Source organism: Clarias gariepinus, chromosome 13 (genome assembly GCF_024256425.1).
Source record: "Clarias gariepinus isolate MV-2021 ecotype Netherlands chromosome 13, CGAR_prim_01v2, whole genome shotgun sequence".
NCBI lineage: Eukaryota > Metazoa > Chordata > Actinopteri > Siluriformes > Clariidae > Clarias > Clarias gariepinus.
In genome coordinates, this window is record NC_071112.1 from 13,652,758 (window position 1) to 13,672,837 (window position 20,080).

The 20,080-nt window shown below is 39.0% G+C and overlaps 1 protein-coding gene across 2 annotated transcripts in view; it reads left to right on the top strand.

The window, feature by feature from the left end:
• Nucleotides 1-20,080, top strand: part of LOC128535291 (kelch-like protein 29) — a 107,995-nt gene that overhangs the window by 68,632 nt on the left and 19,283 nt on the right. For both annotated transcript variants that reach the window (XM_053509163.1, XM_053509165.1), the window contains exons 9-11: nucleotides 7,340-7,538; nucleotides 15,892-16,074; nucleotides 16,710-16,890. In XM_053509163.1, the coding sequence (XP_053365138.1) occupies nucleotides 7,340-7,538; nucleotides 15,892-16,074; nucleotides 16,710-16,890 (563 nt within the window). The remainder of the gene's footprint in view (nucleotides 1-7,339; nucleotides 7,539-15,891; nucleotides 16,075-16,709; nucleotides 16,891-20,080) is intronic.

Sequence of the window (20,080 nt, forward strand, 5' to 3'; positions counted from 1 at the left end):
CCATAAAAAAAACATGTATTTGTAGAAAAAGAATATGTGAAGCTTCTGTCTTGTAGGCTTCTGTGAATGAGATGATACTATAGAAACATAACACATTTAAACCTATTATTTATTTTACAGTCACAACTACTGTCAAAGCTATGATTAAAAAATAATAATTCTGATGCTACAGTGTACTCGGGTCATGAGTTGATTAAGTTTTGAATATAGGCTGCACAATTTAATTACATTTTTTATGAAGAAATTGAATTATGACTGACAGTTAAAATTGCAAAACAATATGGATTTTTTTTCTTTCTAAAACTAAATCAAATTAAATTTTGATGGGAACTGTGGTATAGTATTGTAAACAAGATGTATCCAAAGGTTTTGATTTAATAAACATAATGTCTGAAACATAATGAGCTCTATAGCTGAAATAAAGTCATAAAGGCAGCAGAAATGCCTGATTTCTGTGGCATTTTGTGTTGAGTTGTTGTTGTGTTTAAGAGCTAAGAGCTTGTTTTAACTGTTATAGTGTGACCGTGTAACTGTATAACATGTACTGTAATGCATGCTGGTTACTGGTTCTCTTAAGCGCTTCAGGCTTCACCAGTGCAGATCTCACAGGTTCTCAAGCAGAGGACACACTAGTGTGACCATCATCCTCTCTATACATTTGAACTTAATGGGATGTGCAGATTGTTTTTTTAATCAGTCCAGTGCATAACTGATAAAATGCTGATTTTCACAATGTTAATTATACACTTCAACATTGTTCCATTTTTTCAATGCAAAACAATGCTAACTACATAAGAATAGATATTGTACTATTACACAGTTATGTAATTGTTATAGCTTTGAATGTTTGATACATAATTGCATATTTAAAATGTTTACAGGTTGCAGCAACAATAGCAGTTAAACTTTTGACTATAGGCAAGTATCAAATAAAAGGATAAATGATCCGACTGCAGACAAATTTTTGTTTATGGCAATTGCTCATACGCTACACATTCTCCGAATAAAGATTAAATTAAAATCCTAGCGTCTTGCTTCAAAGGCAAAAAGAGCTGTCATTCTGCCTATGTCAGGTATAGACATGGTCTCAGTGGTAACATTTTAAAATAATGTAAAACATTTCTCTTTTTGCTCAGAGCCATGAGAGTTGTAAAGCTGTCACATGTAATTTGCTGCATATGAACAATACTCCAGGCATTCTGAATTGCAAACAGAGCTTGTCAACAAGTTTTTATGCACATGCTGTTTTAGCTTCTTTCATTTTCATTTTATTTGTAGTCGGTGAAATGAGTTTGTCTTGGTCGAATTACATTACAGCCTAATGTCACTTTGTCCAAGGTAATGTGTTAGAATATAACTGAAAACTGCAAATGTGCATTATCAGCCACCAAGGAAGTCTGACAGCCAATTGAGCACACTGCTCGGGGCGCGTTGAACCTTGCCGTGAAACTGGATCTGATGGCATGAAAAGGAAGCAATAGTGATGTAATGGACTGATGTTTATTTGGGCCAAGACGGCCGCTGCCGAACAACAGTCTGGAAAAGGAAATCAATCTGAATTTAGCCGAAGTTCAGAGGTCTGATACCTCACTTTTCTCCTATGAGGCTCAACCTGTAAAATCACAAATCCAACATAACACCCACCCAGAACTCAAAAGACTCTAGTTTATTCACACTTTCTCACATCTCTGTTATTTTTTTTTTCCTTTTTTTTTTTTTTTTTTTGCAGGCTGGTATATTCATCAGAAAGCAGTCTACGGCATCTTCTAGGTGCTTTGTTTTACTCTGCCAACTATGTAGATTTATGTTGCCTGGACTGTAAAAAAAGAGTGCAGAGTACAGGCTTTTTTCTCTAAGACAGATTTATATGAGTGTAAGTAATAGGTCACTAAAGAAAAATTATTTGCTCAATCAATACACTCTGAATCCCTGGGCGCGCTGTACATATGACATTTCTGTAGCATGCTTAAAAAAAATAGATTTATCTAGATATTAGCTTGCATTGTGTAATTAACCAAATCTTAGAGGCCCATACGATGACACTTTAATTTTGCAGCAATGCAGTATGTGTCTGCGTGTCTATGTGGTTGTGGTTTTAGGTTTCGGGAGGGGTCAAATAAATACCCTCAAAAGCAAAAAATAAGAGCTGACAGCTTTTATTTAAAAGAAGAGAGAAAAAGATAGAGTTAGATTAGGGTTAAGATTAAATTACATTAGTGGAAGAAAAAAAAAAAAAATATATATATATATATATATATATATACACACACTGTATTAATGTGTGTGTGTGTGTGTGTGTGTGCGCGCGCGCATGTGTGCGTGCACACATCCTCACTTATCTACACTGAATACACAGTCATGTGTGTCCAGGTGCTCTGGGTTATTGTCTGTCTAGACTGTCTAGATGTGCAACTTCTCACTCAAAACTCTTTGATCCCTCAGTGCATTATGATCTGAGACCCAGGGCTTCTTTTACTTTCTTCCTTCTGTTGATGTGTTAGACCATTTTGAAATGTAATTTGATTTCCAGTCAGCTCTATGAAAACATTTCTAACCATTTTTGATGGTAGTAAAAAAAATAATAAAAAATGATTGTACATATTAACTTTATTTATTTTAATTTTTTCAATCCTGTACTTCACTGAACAAATAAGAACATCAAGCCACATTTTGACGTACACATAATTATCTTGCATATAATTATCTGTTGCATATTAGCTTCTGATACTGGAGCTGTGTGTGTTTAATGAAATAATGCCTTGCTTAGGTAGTCTATTAGTACATGCTGGATTATTATCTGAATTACTCATGCCAATGCTTTGAGACCTTTATTTGTGCAGTTTGGTGCCTATGGCAAATTGAGCAGAAATTCAGGCATTTGTGTTACATCTTTCGTTTGAATGGAGCTTGATGGTGAATTATCATGACAGTCCTAAGCTGAAATTGCTGTCTCGTGCTGCAGGCCAGGCGTAGATCTCTGTAATTGTCTGTTTTACTCTCTGACTGATCAGAGCCAGTGGCAGAGAATAAGCGTAGTGTTCTGTTAAAATGCAGAAAGGGGCCGCCGTTCCAAACCTGATGGCTTCTCAATCATGGAAAGCTGGCAGTTGCAATGAAGCTATGGCATAATGCAGGTTTTTAAGAGGCATGTTTATAGGCTATGGAGTCATCCCTTCTTTGAGCATTTCCAACCTATTGATTTTGTTTTCTCCCTAGCCTCTGTCCCCAGTCTCTCGAGACACTCCACACTAAACCCCCCAGCGCTCTTGCTAGGCTTTGACAAGATGCAATCAGGGAGCGCTGTAATCGAACCCGTTGTAGTGGGTCATTTTTCACAGTGAAGTTCAGGCCGCTGTTTAATATGAATCTTCTGTATGAGCTCACAGGTGTTTTTAGGGAAATGACACTGCCTAGGATGATGGCACTGTTGACTCTGGAACGCACATTTCCCTTTATCCCATGGGGAGTAAAGTGTATCATGGACATATTTAATCTATCTGCTCTCCATCACTCTTCTCACCTCAGTAATGTTTTGTGAACTGAGTATCCTGTTTACACCTCTAATCCCTGCTCTTTTTTCCCCTCATGTGTGGGTGTTTAGAACTGGTCATATTTGTGGTTTGTGTGCATTTGTGTGTTTATGCACTAATTATTCATGTTTGTGTACAAGTCTATGCAATCTTTTCCATCCCTCTATTATCTCTTACAGTCCTGCCCTGGAGCAGTGAAAAATATAAGGAGAGCTCGATGAATCCTAGCCTTCTATTATGATCAGTCTTCAGAGTTGCTTGGAGAGCAATCCGACCTCATGATTTATGGCTTAGATAGATACGTTTTATATCTACAAGCTGTGGAATAACCATCACAAATTTGATTCTGCCTTGTTGTGGCTTGCCCTGGGGATTGCAATTTCTTATTCCACTTGAAGATAATAATGGAAACACAGAGAGCATATCTGGCCATGAAATAAAATATTACAGCAGATTATTCTTGTGTCAGGAACATGCCTTTAAAATAAAATACTTGAGCTGCTCATTAAAGGGATGGTCCATAGGTTTTTTTTGCTAAACGAACTCTTTTTTTCTCATCGATTTGGGTCAGGCACAACCTATATTTATAATTCTTATATTTTAACAAATAATATTAACTATAAGTTATGGGTATAAATCGAAATATTGGAATATTTTTTTTCTGTTAAGCATTCTCATGTCCACAAATGCTGTGCTGGCTATTAGAGCAACATCTCACCTAAGCGTAGAATTAGAGGGTTTTACTAAACAGATCTAAAATCTATAAACTCTGTAGAAGGGTATTTCAAGATTCCTACCTATCTGTCTCTGGGATAGTCCAACCTTAGACTAAGGCTTGTTGATTTGCATGGGGAGCAAACATACAGTTCATTACAGCTTGCCCCTTATAGGGCTGTGTAGTCACAGACCAATCAGAGTAAACATATTGACTCCTGTTTACTGCAGAAAGTGCCTGGAATGGGCACATGAGCAACAAACTGGACCATGGAGCAATGGAAGAAGATGGCCTAGTCTGTTAAATCATATTTTCTTTAATGTCATGTGCACAGCCGGGTGTGTTTGTACATAACCTACCTGAAGAAGAAATGGCATGAGGATGCTTTATGGGAGGAAGGCAAGCCGGCGGAGCCAGTGTGATGCTCTCAGCAATGTTCTGCCGGTAGACCTTGGGTCCCTGGCATTCATGTGGTGTTACTTTGACACGTACCACCTAATTAAACATTTGTTGACAAAGTAAACCTTTTCCTGGCAATGGTGTTCCTTAATGGCTGTGGTCTTTTTTAGCAGAATATTGTGCCCTACCATACTGCAGGAGTGGTTTGGGAAACATGACAAAGATCTTGATTTAATCTTATTGAGCATCTGTGCTGGACAGAACAAATCAGATCCATGGACAACAATTTGTGATATGATGTGATATGATGTATCATATTTAGACATTGCATTGATCCACTACTGGAATTGGATCAATACCAACAAATAATTATGAAATGCAAAACCTGAAATTTAATTTTAACAATTAAATTTTTTTTAAATTTAATTTTTTATTTTTTTTAAACTGGAAGCATTATGGTTACAGCCTCGACTAGGGTTTTATTTATTTATTTATTTGTTCACTTATTTCCTTTTTCTTTAATTTTATTATTTTTATACTGTTACATTTACAGCATAATTTAGCTTTTTTAAGCACTTAACTGTGACTTATAGAAAACAATATCAGATGGATATCAGTATTGACTGAAACTCAAGATATCGGTATAGGAAATCAAAAAGGGCTTTTGAGCCATCTGTAATTGCATTACATTACATTATTCATCTTTAGTAACTCCCTGCTCAGAGTAGCTGTGGATATGGAGTGCATCCCAGGAAGATTGGGTTTAAAGTGGGAATATACCCTGGATGGGACACTAGTGTATCACAGAACAAAATGAGAAACTACACCCTGACAGTAACCCAAGCTCAGGATTGAAGCAGGGACCCTGGAGCTGTGATGTGATGTGATATGATGTGTATTGTGTATTATATATTTTATATTATGTTATATTAAATTTATATTATATTATATTATATTATATTATATTATATTATATTATATTATATTATATTAAATCGACCAAAAATGTAAAGAAACATTTCAGCTAAGCTCTGCCCTAGCAGATTAGATCTGATATGTCCTCTGGTGATAGAAAAGGACATGAGAAAATGGTTCTTTCAATCACTGAAAAAAGAAAGTAGCAGCTAATCTCACAAGGCAAGACTTGTGTTGGATCGAAACTCTAATGTAGAAGCGGTGCACCTGGAGTTTGCAGCAAGACACTGTCTTAGATAACAGCATGTTGTTAAGCACTACAACAAACAGCTAAAATACACTCAGCTCTTAATGGAGACTCTGATGTAGCTCTTAGCACTGCAGAACGCCTATAAAGCATGTTACCAGTGCAATTTTACTGCAAACAGGTGTAGCATACTGAATGCCCAGGAGTTTGTTATTGAAGTCTTATTGTAAACAGATTCGCAAGGGCACACAGCAATCACCGCATTTCTGAGCTTTGCCACACGAGTCTACATGCCTTCGGTAATTTCAATATAACTTACTTAATGCAGTTCACTGAATCATAGCCAATTCATCTCTCAATGCAAAATAAAGCGAACTTTCTCTTGCAGCACAGCAGTTCCATATTTCATAGATGGTTCTATAAGCCAGCTCCCTCTTGCCATGACATTATTGCAGAGCAGCTCAAGCTCAAGTCGAAGCAGAGCTGCGTTCTGATTCTTAAATCATACAGTCGATAAGCCATGATTGCTTCAGCAGAGGAGAGAATGGTTGTAATCCAGAGGGATTTCTTTTCAGGTACACTGCCTGCAAATGTTGTTAAAAAATACATTCTTAATTTTTTTTTCCCCAACACCGAGATTACACGCTTGCATGAAACGCAGTGAATGGTGATTTTAGACCTTACTTCCTAAAGTGCTAGGTAGATAAACTCTCTCAACATGATGGTGCAAATATTCCTCAAGTGTATTCTCACCGGGGACTGCATGGAAATGCCACCAGCACACCCACAACTCTGACCTTTATTGCTCCTGATTTAGACTAGTCTCTCTGTGCATCTGAATGAGAATGTGTGTTGAAGGCCAATTCCTGTGTTATAGTTATTTTGGTGCTACACCTCTGGTGGACCTACATTGTGTCTTATAATGTGCTTGGCAAGTTTGCTTTTGATATCCTGCGCCCCCAAGAGTGGGTAGGGGAGGAGGAAAGGCATTAAACAGCCTCACCAGCTGTTGGCCATGTTGCATTGTGTTTACAAGTTCCGCTGATTTGGACAAAGGCCTCGATGGAGATATAGTGGAAAAAGGAGGCATTAGGTGATGGGATCATTCACCATGGCAACCCTCCTCCCTTTGCTGAGTTTTGGTTTTGGAAATATTCACCACCTGTACATTACTCTGTTATGCCTTCTTATTATCACCTGGCTACTGCCACATAAAGCTGGCAGACTCTGATGGTATTTTTGATTACTGGGTAATTGGTGTTGAAGTTTATTATGTGAATATAATGGCAAGCCTGGACCCACTCTGGGCTCTTTATCCGTTGGACTGTCACTGTGAGCGATTGCTTTTGAAAGCATAATCTATTCATAATGGCTCAGATCTTTACTTATATGCAAATGGACGGTCTTTGACTCTTTTTAGAATCTGTTGATTGGTGTTGGGTTTTTTTTTTCTGCTTCACCAAGATGATGGGTAATGGGTGATTATGTTGTCGAAATAAATTTTTGGCTGAAATCTTTTTTTTTATTTATCAGCATATGTCAGAGCTGCTGGCTGTAGTGCGGCTGCCCTTTATCCACCCCAGCTACCTACTGAATGTGGTAGACAACGAGGAGCTGATCAAGTCCTCAGAGCCATGCCGAGACCTGGTTAATGAGGCCAAGCGCTACCACATGCTACCACATGCCCGACAGGAGATGCAGACACCCAGAACACGCCCGCGACTCTCTGCAGGTAACTGCTTTCTTCCATCTAAGAATTATATCACCACATCATAGCAGAGCTAGAAGGTAACAAAGTGCAATTACTTCGATACTGTACTAAGGTCTGTTTTTAAGCATCTTTACTGACTTTTTCCTTCACATCATACTTTTGACTTTTACTGTATGTGTGTATATATATATATATATATATATATATATATATATATATATATATATATATATACACAGTACATATATATATATGTATATATGAACTTTAACTAGAATGTTAACTTATTTGAGGAATTTATCTTAACTTAAGTAAAAAAATTAGGGTACTTTGTGGGTGTGTGTTGGGGTTTAAACATTCAAAAATCTAATCAGTAATGGCTGACATCAATGCCGAAATCCAAATGCCTAGAAGGTTCCATAAAGACGGAGAACAAATATGGCATTTCAACACATATATTAAAATCATAATGTATTTGGGTTTTATTGCATGTATGCACACATTTTTGCCATTTCTCAATAGCAGTAGACAAACAATACCCCTAGAAATAAAGCTGTTAATGTGCTGTACATTTCAGTGTGTTGCCTGGGATGTGTTATTTTATTCCAGGCCCAACTAGGTGATATTTTGATAGAGCAGTAAAGCTGAAAGATCATGTTCATCTGTAACAGCACCCCATGCAAATGCAGTGAAACACAGTGTCTGGAGTCCAGCCACAGCAGCTTCATGTCCTTGCCAAAGAGAGTGTCAACAGTGGGTGTTGCAGCACCTGCACCTCTTATTACTGAGCTTTAGCAAGTCAGTAAATTTCACTGATGTGTACCTTCACAGCACTCTGCTGTGTGAAACCAGATTTCCATTTTGAATGTTCCAGTCTCCACCTGCTCATGCATCTACAAATAAGTTTTACATTTATTTATAAGAAAATCGCACTGTTCTCTTCCTTTAAACTATCTTTCATTAACTGTGGAATACGAAATATTAACACTTACCATGTGAGGCTGCTTGAATTTTGAAAGTCATTTGTAGATTGTGAAGTGTAGCAAAACTAAATGAATTTACCTGCTTGAACTTTTTGACCACAGACTACATGCTGTAACTCTATGCTATGATTATCAGAATATTCACTTCATTTCATAGCTGACTACTGGATCTCTTTAAAGCATGAGCTTATCCACTTCAATCAGCAGTGGCCCATTCCTAATACCTGTCTCATTGGGTTTTTCACTGGGAGAGACTAAGGCATGGTGGGGTTTCTCTCACAGCAGGAGCTCAGGAACCTGTCACAAGGGGACAGATCACAGGCCTTGATCTCTACAGTATATTAGTGAGTTCTGACTGACTCATGCGTCAGATTAATATTGCAGTCTCTGTATATTCTTTACTGTAAACATTATTTATTTATTTATCCTTAAGAAACAATTGGTCATTGTGTCCTATTTAACCCATGCTCATGGTGAATATCTTTACAACACTTGTAGGCATTGTTTGTAATTACTCTTCTAGAACAGTATGCATTATTTTTCCGAATGTCACTTTGAAAGCTTATTTGTGACAATGTCTATTGTTAGCTTAGTGGTTAAAGTGTTGGCCTGCTGATCACAAGGTCCCAGGTTCAAACTCCAGCACCACCAAGTTGCCTATTTTGGGCCCTTGTCTTAGACAAGTGCCCCAACCCTAGAGGAAGTATAATGACATACAGTGTTTAAAAAACTGTAAGTCGCTCTGAATAAGGGCATCTGCCAAATGCATTATATACAAGCTATACAAATAAACAATTTTGGAGTTCCTTTTTCCACAGGCTCAAAAGTAAATAAACAAACTGAAAAATGTAAACAAAAGGGTATTTTTTATTACTTAAATGCAAATCTTAAGCAGTCAACGTCTTCTTGACACCTGGAACCCATGGACAAACCCATTTAGCAACATGCTGAATTTCCTACTATACTTTACTAGGTCTTTACTACAGCTGCTTTCAGTTGCTGCTTGTTTTTCAGTTTCATCTTCAATTAATAAAACCCATGCTCAGTTGGTTTAAGGTCTAAGCAGAAAGTATATAGACTATAGACTTAAAAATTAATCCTGCTACCGTTATCAGCAGTCACATCACCAATAAACACCACTGACCCAGTTTTATTGGCAGCAAATTCATACCCATGCCATAACACTGCTACCACCATGTTTAACAGATGATGTGTTATTCTTTGGATTGCACTCTATCTTTTCATTTCCATATTTTTCTTCCAGTCATTCTAGTACAAGTTAATCTGTTTAAAAGTATTTTAGAATAAGGCAGGATTTTTAGTAACCTCTAATCTGGCCTTTCTGTTCTTATGGGTTACCACTGGTTTTCATATTGAGGTAAACACTGTGTATTTATGTCTCTTAATTTTAGACTTTGTCAATGATACGATCACCTTCTCCAGTGTGTTTTTGACTTCGCTTGGTATTCAGATAAGATAAGACCTTTAACAAAAATTTCTTTGTTATACCTTTATTCGTCCCACAGTGGGAAAATTTCTTTGTTACAGCAGCAAAAAAAATTTGTGCAAATAGAAAATAGGGAAAGTACAGTGTATAAATACAAAAGAAAAACAATACATCATAATAATCATAATAATCATAATAATCATAATAATCATAATAAATGATCAATATCAATAAAAAAAAAATGCTTTGTTCTGGGATTGTCACAACACGCCAGATCTCGCCCACAACATAAGCTCCTCCATATGCAATCTAAGGCACTCCCGTTATAGCTTCGCGCTGCCACTTTTTTTGCGCCCTCAGTCATGGCTCGAGCTCACCTGTTGCCACTTTGGATATTTCAGCCCTGCGTATTTAAAGTGCTGCAAGACACCCACTTGTCGCAAGATTATTGTGCCATTTATGCCTTTATTCTTGCATTTGTTTTGCCATAGTTTATCGGTTACGACCCCGCCTTGTTGATTGGTTTCTTCTTTGTCTTTGCGCTACGAATCTTGCACTCTGTTTGGATTACCGGCTTTGAACCTCGCTCATTTTTTGACCACGAGCCTGCCTGCTTCTGGATTTAACGCTAACGGGTTATCAGTTTTTAACTTTTTTTACAACTTACCATTGTTTCTTGATTTGAACTCAGCTTCTGTTTTTAAATACAAGTTTGGATTACTGTATTCACACAGTAATTGGACTCACTAATGTGGAGTTGTGCGCAGCCTCCTTACAACAGCACCTCCTGGTTCTCCCTAACCGAGATGCCCTCTGCTGGCCGTAAGTTTCCCTTTCCTGATCTCTCTCTTTCTCTCTCTGCGACTGAATCTTTGTGTCTGTGTCCCCTACCAGTGACACCCGTGACAGTATATTCTGGCAATTATGGATCCAGCGAAGTTTGCCCACTTGAGGCACCAGGGAGTGCTCCTGGGGTCACATTGACGTGACATTCAGGAAGTCACCAGTACGCTTAAAACAGTAACTGAGACCCTGAACATCCTCTTGCCACTCAAATTCAGCAACAGCAAGCCCTCCCAGATTCCACCCTGTCTTCTTGCCCCTACGCAGCAGCATCTACACTGCCCCATGAGCCTTGGCGGCTTTATGTGGTTGGGATGATCAAGCTCTCTTTGACGCGTTTCTTCATGGGCTCTCAGACAGTCAAAGACGAGCTGTCGGCGGTGAACCACCATCCAACCTACTAGACCTCATCGATCTAGCAGCACGTATCGATGCTCGGAAGCACCTCAGGCAGCAGGAGTGTTGTCTGGCAGTTGGTCACTGCCACCCTCAGCCTCCATCAGCTTCCTGGAGCACCCTCCTGAAGCAATACAGGTGGGCCGGACGCGTATCTCATCTGCAGAACGCCAACGGAGACGGGACAAGGGGGCATGCTTTTAATGTGGTCAGTTGGATAATTTCTCCCGTAACTGGCTCTCCCTTCAGGCTCACCACGCGGTATTCGCCCCAGCTGTCTTTCATGCTCTCAATAATGATTAATCTCCCGCACCCTGAAAGAACACTGATTCCATGTCCGTCAGGTTTTGCAAAGGCTCATGGAGAACAAACTCAACACCAAGGCTGAGAAATGCGAATTTCACATATTTAGATGAACCCAGTTAAAATAAAGGCAGTCACAGATTGGCTGGTACCAATTTAAGGCAGGAACTTCAAAGTTTTTTGGGTCTTTTACAGACGTTTCATCTGGAACTATAGTTCTGTTGCAGTACCTCTCACTGCTCTCACATCCACAAAAGCGCTGTTTCGATTGAATTCGCTGGCGGACAAGGCCTTCAAGAAACTTAAAGATTGTTTCACCTCTGCCCCCATCTTCACCTTCCCTGACCCATCCCTCCAGTTTGTGGTCGAAGTGGAAGCATCGGAAACAGGTGTTTGAGCCGTTCTCTCCCAAAGGTTCTCCAAGGATAATAAACTCCACCCCAGTTCCTTTCTCTCTCACCGAATCTCTTCGTCTGAGTGCAATTATGGTAATGCAAGCTGTTGGCCATCAATCTTGCACTTAAGGAGTGGAGACACTGGCTGGAGGGGTCAGAACATCCTTTCTTGGTCTGGACAGACCATAGAAACCTGGAGTATTTAAGGTCAACCAAGAGACTTAACTCTTGTCAGACACGATGGTCCTTGTTATTTTACCGGTTTAACTTTACATTGTCCTACCGCCGGGTTCTAAGAACTCCAAACCTGACTTCCTTTCTTGACCGTTCTCCCCCACCTGTGGATTCCCCCCCCTCAAGAAACCATCCTTCCTCTACATTGTCTGGTGGCTGACACTCGTCTAAATATAGAAAACCTGGTGCTATGTGCAGTCGAACATGAGCTGGGTTCAAGTAACGTCCCCCCAACCGACTCTTTGACTCAAACCCTTTCCGTCCTGCTGTATTAGGCTGGGCCCACAGCATGTCATCCGGGTGAACCCTGCACTCATCGCCCATGGTCGCATATCTCTCTTGATTTTGTCACAAGAATAACCACCCTCAGACAACAACACTTGCATTATGGCAGTGGTGGATCGATTCTCTAAGTCTGCTCGCTTCATCCCGCTCCTCAAACTTCCTTTGGCTAAAGAAACAGCTGAACTCTTGGTGTCTCATGTTTTCTGGCTCCATGGTCTTCGAATTTGAATTTGAATTTGATCCATCAGATATCGTCTTAGACAGGGGCCCGCAATTTTCCGCACAATTCTGAAAGGCTTTCTGTAGGCTCATTAGTGCCACACCCAGCCTGTCCTATGGCTTTCACCCCCAGAGCAATGAACAGACGGAATGGATCAACCAGGAACTAGAGAAGTCTCTAAGTTGTAAGGCATCACGGGATGCAGCCTCATGGAATAAATTTCTCCCATGGTTAGAATACACCCACAACTCTCTCTCACACACACACACACTGCCTGACGTACACTGTCAACATAGCTTTCTCATAAATGCCACAAACCAAGGATTCCCAGCAGATCACTGGCCAGAGGATCATACTGCTTTCCTTGCTCCCATAATGCATCCATGTGCCATCCCTTCCTAAAAAATGCACCTTTTATGCTCCGGGCTATCGACATGATGTAAAAAATAAAACATCATCAGTCATCAGACCAAGCCACCATCTTTTTTTGTTCCATTGTTTAGTTTTAATACTCACATGCCAATTATAGGTGCTTCTAAAATTGTTCATAGGCTTGCCATTGTCTGTGCTACAGTATTTACCAGCTCAAACCATTAAAAGATACATATCAAGATCTTTAGTTCATGTACAAATTAAACTTTGGAGTGCCAAAAAAAATGGATGTACATAATGACAAATGAATGCATTCGACTATTTTCAGCTTGAGATTTTTATTAGTTCAGTTTCAAACTGTACATTTTAGTATATTGTGAAACACTAAAACGTACAGACAATACCGTGGGTGGAAATTCTTTTTGATGAGAGAGGTCAGAAAAGAAGGTCCAGACCAACGGGAACGTTACTGTAAAACATCTTTACAACAGTGTTGAGCCAAAAGCAAAGCATCTCAGCTTAGAATGCACAACATATTGAATGTTGAGGTAAATGAACTACAGCAGCAGCGGAGTATATCAGGTTTCACTTCTCTTAGCTAAGAGTCAGAGGCTATGGTGGGTACAGGCTCACTCAAACTGGACATTTAAAAATTGCAAAATCATGCTCTAGACTTTTTCCCCCACACTTCACTGGTCCAGATTTTGTAAAACTGTATATTAAAAAAATGTGTAAAGACAAGCAAAAATGAAAGATATAAGTGATAGTTAAGGTTACACTGAGTCTTTGGAGACAGACACTATGTAAATTCGCAATTTTTCTTTTTTTTTTGTGTTAATGGTAAAGCTTAATATTGCCTGCTTTTCAGAAATTCATTTTGCACTACATAAACCTTTATAAACTATACAATACCTTGCTACACTATACTAACCAGGAGCTTATTTCTTTGGGGAATTAATATGATAGAAAGAATAATATAACAGCAGTGAATCCCACTGAAGGGAAATCGTCTTTGCATTTTAAATAGCCTCTGCATAACTGGCTACACTGTCATGTTTTTTAGATATTCTCTACTGTAGTTTGTGCACATTACCTTTTCATTTTATTCTGCTGCCATAGACTGATCCTATTTTGTTTTGCTGCAGAGAAAGGCCGGAGTTCTCTGGTTTTGTGGGAGGAATATATGTCATGAATTTTAATCCAAACACTTGGAGAAAAAAAAAACATGTTGGGCAATCAAACTGACTGAGCCTGAAGCTGGCAGACAAGAATCTTTTGTTTGTTTTCAGTTTGTTTTATTTTTTTTTTTCAAAAAGTGAATTCTCTATCGTTTCTTAAATAAATATATACCGTATATGTGTGTGTATTTTTAGGGAAGGAATGTTTGTCTGCACAGTCAGTCAGCCAGCCAGTATCATGTTTGGTATAGAGTTGATTTTGTGTGTCAGGATCTAGAACGTTCACTGTCTGCTTTTCTAGACAAGCTGTCTGGTATTTTGTTGTTGTTTTTAGTTTTTGTTTTACAGCAAATGTATTCAGCTAAAATTAATTTACTAAATTAATTTACTAAATAAAACGAAAAATTACTAAGTCCTATTACTGTACACAAACTTTACCGCTTAAAACTTTCCTAATAGGCAACTAACATAATTGAATGGCAAGAATAATTCCAGTTTAATTATTTACCATCTGTAAATAATTAATATACTTAATATCAGCACCATTGTCCATTTATCTTTAAAAAAAAATTTGGGGACAAAATGTTTGACATTTTCTTAGTTTGCTGATCAGATTAAAAACTAGCCATTTGAAACTCTTTGGAAACCCATCGCCTTTCTGATCTAGTGTCTGTAACCCGAGTTAGCTACAGTAGTAGCTAGTCTCTCAACCAGTGAGCTGACTTCAGCTAAATAATTATAATAAATAAATATGACTTAATGAGTCATAAAGATAGACTGTATAAAAAGAACTTTACATCACTCATACTGTAGGTTTTCTGAAGAGCAGTTTTGGGACTGTGGGATGTCTTGTTGTCACCATTTTGGCAGGAGTTGACTTTGCCAAATCCAAAAATAGGCATATGGGTAAGGCGAACAGCACCTGGCTGTAGATTGGAACACTCCTACTGTACCTACTGTACCTCAGTAATCACAAACTAGCTAGCTAAGCTTTAATCTAGATAAAATGCTAAGGTGGCTAATGTTACTTTATATGCTAAGGTTACTTCGCATTTGATTTACCTCCATCATTCATACCCTACATGTCTTCCAGTGTCAGTGAATTCCACTGTAACCCCTAATTAGGTATAATTTCATTGCTTAATATAATTTTAATACATGAGTTCCATGTACATCACCCTTATAGAGAACCGTCAGAGAAGCCTTTTTTTTTGGTGGTCTATAGGGATTAACTCAGTTTTAGAGTCCTAGTGGACAATTGAGGGAGTACACATTTTGGCACTTGTGTGTTGGATTCATTTTTCAGAACCTGTATTTGCCCCTTTTTCATAAAGGGATATGCAAAAGCCAGACTAGATGTTATTTGTAAAAATTAGAGTGACTGGACTGTGTAGATTATTTTAATATATTTATGAGCTCTACTACAGTATTTTAGTGAATTTTCACTTTGGTTTGGTGAAAATCCTGTAAATCTTGTTCGGCCAGATGGCAACATAAATTTTCAATTATAAATTTGTAAAATTGTGATGTAAAATCTGAGGTAAACAAAAAATGTATTGAGAAAAACTTTGTAAGTATTGTAAAATACTTAAATATACTGTCTTTCTTCACAAACTAGGCCCCTCCATCCTATTTATTGATCTATCTAGTTTTTATTTATTTATTAAATTAAATGATTTATTTATTTAAAGGTTATTCTGCCATTTCTGTTCCTGCAGGGGTTGCTGAGGTAATAGTGCTGGTAGGAGGGCGCCAGGTCATCGGTATGAACCAGCGCTCACTGACAGCCGTCACTTGCTTCAACCCCCAGAACAACAAGTGGTACCCGCTGGCCAGCCTGCCATTCTACGACCGCGAGTTCTTCTCTGTCATTTCAGCGGGGGATAATATCTACCTGTCAGGTAATCAAAATGGCTGTGTGTCATTTGCAGTTTTGGGCCTCCCATGGGTAAGAGCGTTTATATTTAGTGCAGCCTGGTGAGAATTCGTGGAGGCACTTTCTTCCCCCAGAATTTTCTTGCCGCCTATTTTATCCTTTTAGACCCAGTCTGCATTTGCCCCCTAAATAGTAAAACCATGTTTCTCAGTGCAGTATTGTTCAGATTCAAGCTGGAAATTGATCTGTGCCTTGAGCCTTCTCTGGATGTAATTGACCCATCATTTCAGTAGGAGGGAAAGACAATGTCATATGTTCTCTCCCCTTTGGCTAAAAGGACATGCTAAATAATCCGTGATTCTTTTGTCTATACATAAATCTATCACTACTTCTAACTTTTGTCACATTATAGAGATATGTGCCATAATTTAAAAGCTCTCTTACTGGTGTATACTTTTTTTTTTTGTTTGTTTGTTAGTTTTTTACTGTGAAGAAGAAAAAAACATCCCACATGTTTAACATTTGTTGCAAAAATGTGACACCAGAATCTTGACGTTCGGTGCTTTAGTCGCTGCTGTAGAGATGAAGCAGAGTAGGTGTGTGAAAGGCAGTGTGCAAGCGGAGACTTGAGCAGTCATTTGTGTTTGGGTTTTTCTTCAGGTGGAATGGAGTCGGGAGTCATGCTGCCAGACGTGTGGTGCTACATGTCCCTGCTGGATAATTGGAACCTGGTGTCCCGGATGACAGTCCCTCGTTGTCGCCACAATAGCCTGGTCTATGATGGCAAGCTGTACACCATCGGAGGACTCGGGGTGGCAGGCAACCTCGATAATGTGGAAAGGTATGATAGCTGGACCCATACACACGCAGACAGACACACACACACACACACACACACACACACACACACAGAGCATAAGAGAGCATACTTGTGTTTAAATTCAGCATTCAAGCCATTATGTGTTCCAGATAAGAGTGCTGAGAAACAATCTGATAATTAGATCTCTGCTGGGGTATTGCACAACCATTTCAGCGGCAGGTGACTGTGGCACAAATGCATTGCGCACTTCGGAACTGCTTTCCTTTTGAATACTAATGCGCAGAGTGTTGCTATAATGAACTGTACTATTGCAGCCAGATATGCTAAATAGTCCTGTGAGTTTGAAGTTAAAGTACAATACATGTAAATTATAACTGTACGTATTTAAAAACAGGGTGGGGAATAATACCGGTTACTTAAAATAGGGGGAAAGTTCATTTTCTGCTTATGAAAAAACACATACATTATGCATTATGTTTTCATCTTGGTGCCTGTACTTCTCTAAAAGGCTTTTCCGTCTTTGGTTAAGGCTGTGCATTTTTCTCGAGCAATTTTCCAGTTTATCTCGTCCATTCCGGGATATCTTCAATAAAAGGAACCGCATATTATGCTAAAAGCAGTATCATTCAGTTCACTCAATCAGAAACACTTCGCTAATGCTCCAGACCTTGGCCGGTCTGTTTGCGTCTTGTCCTGATTATGTTCTCTCGCACAATAACGAGTGTTTCTAGAACTCACTAGCCTTGTCAATAGATCCATCCAGTCTTGAATATTGCACTCTCCACTTTGTGTCTTGCCTCCTGTGCATTTGCATGAGTCACCACTTAATTGAGCGAGCACTAGGAGAATCGTTGCTTACACAACAATGGTTTGTTTGCTGTTTGGGGCTCCTGGAAGAAGAGCCTGTGCCTCTCTTAGTAATTCCTAATTTCTGGCCTGCCATCCACCTTGCCTTCAGTTTCATGCTCCTAACCATGAAATCTCCTCCGTTCAGAATTACGTCCTCAATCAGTCTCTTTCTCAAGGCCGCTATCAGGCCTCTCTGAGCAGGGGCTGTATTTCTAATCAATCACTGTGCAACGTTTTCACAATGTTCTCTGTATCTCTCTTTCCTATTTTTCTTTCTCTCTCTTTCACACTTTTTTTCTCTCTCATGTTTTCTCTGAATTAATTGTTTATATTAATACATATTAAATCATCAGTCAACAGTACAATCGTCTGTACGATGTAGAGATACACCTCAACTGAGGATAAACACTCTCTACAGTGATTCTAATTATAATGTATGTCCATTGTACAGAAAGCACCTCCCTCCAGCGCTGTGCTCATCAGTGGCCGAGTGTGAGTCTGTGGGAAGACTTCTAACCTTTCACCATTTTGAAATACCACACCCCTAGAGGCAAGCCTTTGTGGTGGGTTGGGATGAATTGTGATTATGCCAAGGATGTTCCCTACTCAAGTGTTATTACCCGTACTTACAATTTAATTGGTCTTTGATGATGGATTTTTGTCCCTAAGTCACAAATTCACCAGCAGTCCGGCACTGCCTTACGAACTCAAGTGTGGTTGCGAGAGTTAATTCACTCTTTCTGTCTTCTAGCCATGATATAGACACGATTTCAGTGCTCTGAGTCACTGCGTAAGGTCACAGTGCAATTAAAATAACGTGAGCACAGAAAGGAACATTAGAGCCTATTTTTATTCTTTCATCTATTCTCCCACAGTACATAAAGCTATCATTTTTTTGGCCTTTATCAACTTTAATTATGCGCCATATGGAGAAATATATATCACATTGATACATAGTCACACGTTATTCCTAAAGAGGTCTTAAGATCTCTGTAACATTCACCTCAAGTCCTAGTGCATGTTTTTAATACAAAACTTTTCTCATGTTCGTTTCCCGGACAAACTGAAGGAAAGAAGATTTGGGTTTGGGTTCCAGGAGACAGTCAAAGCCAGTTCTTATTGTGGCCTGCTGAGATAGAGCACCCTGCCGTGCTAACTCAACACACCATGGGATTAAAGGAACTGATAATTCCCCTTCTTCTGCCGCTTTCGTTCGTGCAAATCAGCTCCCAGCAACTTCTTTCAGGCGTTCAGCTGAGCTTTTGGGATCGCGCATTGAACAGATACGGCGAAGACAGATCCAAACATTTTAAGCAGTTTTCCTAATTGAAAGTCTCTTCCCCGGCTTGCTGTTCAAACGAGCTTGTCTCGCCTCCACTGTAGTATCTCTCCTCTCAGTGGACTGGGGTGTGTTGGTCGGAACACAGCTGGCGTTTAATAGTGGCTCTTGCTGCCTTCTGCTCTGCAGGGTTTCTGCCTCAGCCAACTTCAATAAGCTGTTGCCTCTAGGTATCGGCTAAAAATTGGCTCTCTCCTCTACAAACTCCATATTTATTTAAGGAAATGCTACACCTTTGATTGTGTTCCAGCAAAACTCTCTAGTGACTAAGTATTAAAGATGCCCATCCAGCTGTAAAGGCTCAAGAAGTTGGCACATAGGGAGCCAGCAGTGTGTAAAGGCTATCAATTAAATGTACAAGAAATGGCCTTGAGTTGGAGTTGCTGAAAAGGAAGATAAGTGTTCTGCATTCAGCATGAATACATACACATGAACACAATACTTAATAAGTACACCATAAGTAAAACAAGAGGCTTTCTTTCTAGTGAGAATATATACAGTGACATAAATCGTAACTATTTTTATTGATAAAATCATATTTAGTTTTTAGACTTATTACGCCATGTACCTAACCTGTCTTATGCTTATAGCAAGACTATTATTCACTCATACCAATCACCATATATGTTTTTTTTTTGTTTTTTTTTAAATGTAGTACTGCTTCTGTTTCTGCTCTATGAATATACTGTAATTATCATAATGCCACTATCTAATGTCGCCCAGAAGATGATGGCTTCCCTTTTGAGTCTGGTTCCTCCTGAGGTTTCTTCCTCATTCTGTCTCAGGAAGGTTTCCTTGCCACTGTCGCCTCTGGCTTTTTCATTAGGGATCTAAATCTACATCCCATCTGATTTGTGCCAGTGTCCCTTGTTAAAAGTGCCAAACCATTAACCATAATTGACCATTACCATGAATACTAAGGTTCTGTATGTTAAGAAGAGTCTGGTATACCGTGCATAATATCTTTACACCTTTACTGGTTTTGATAAAGACGCAGTTAGTATTCTGTCCTTCTTGAAGGGA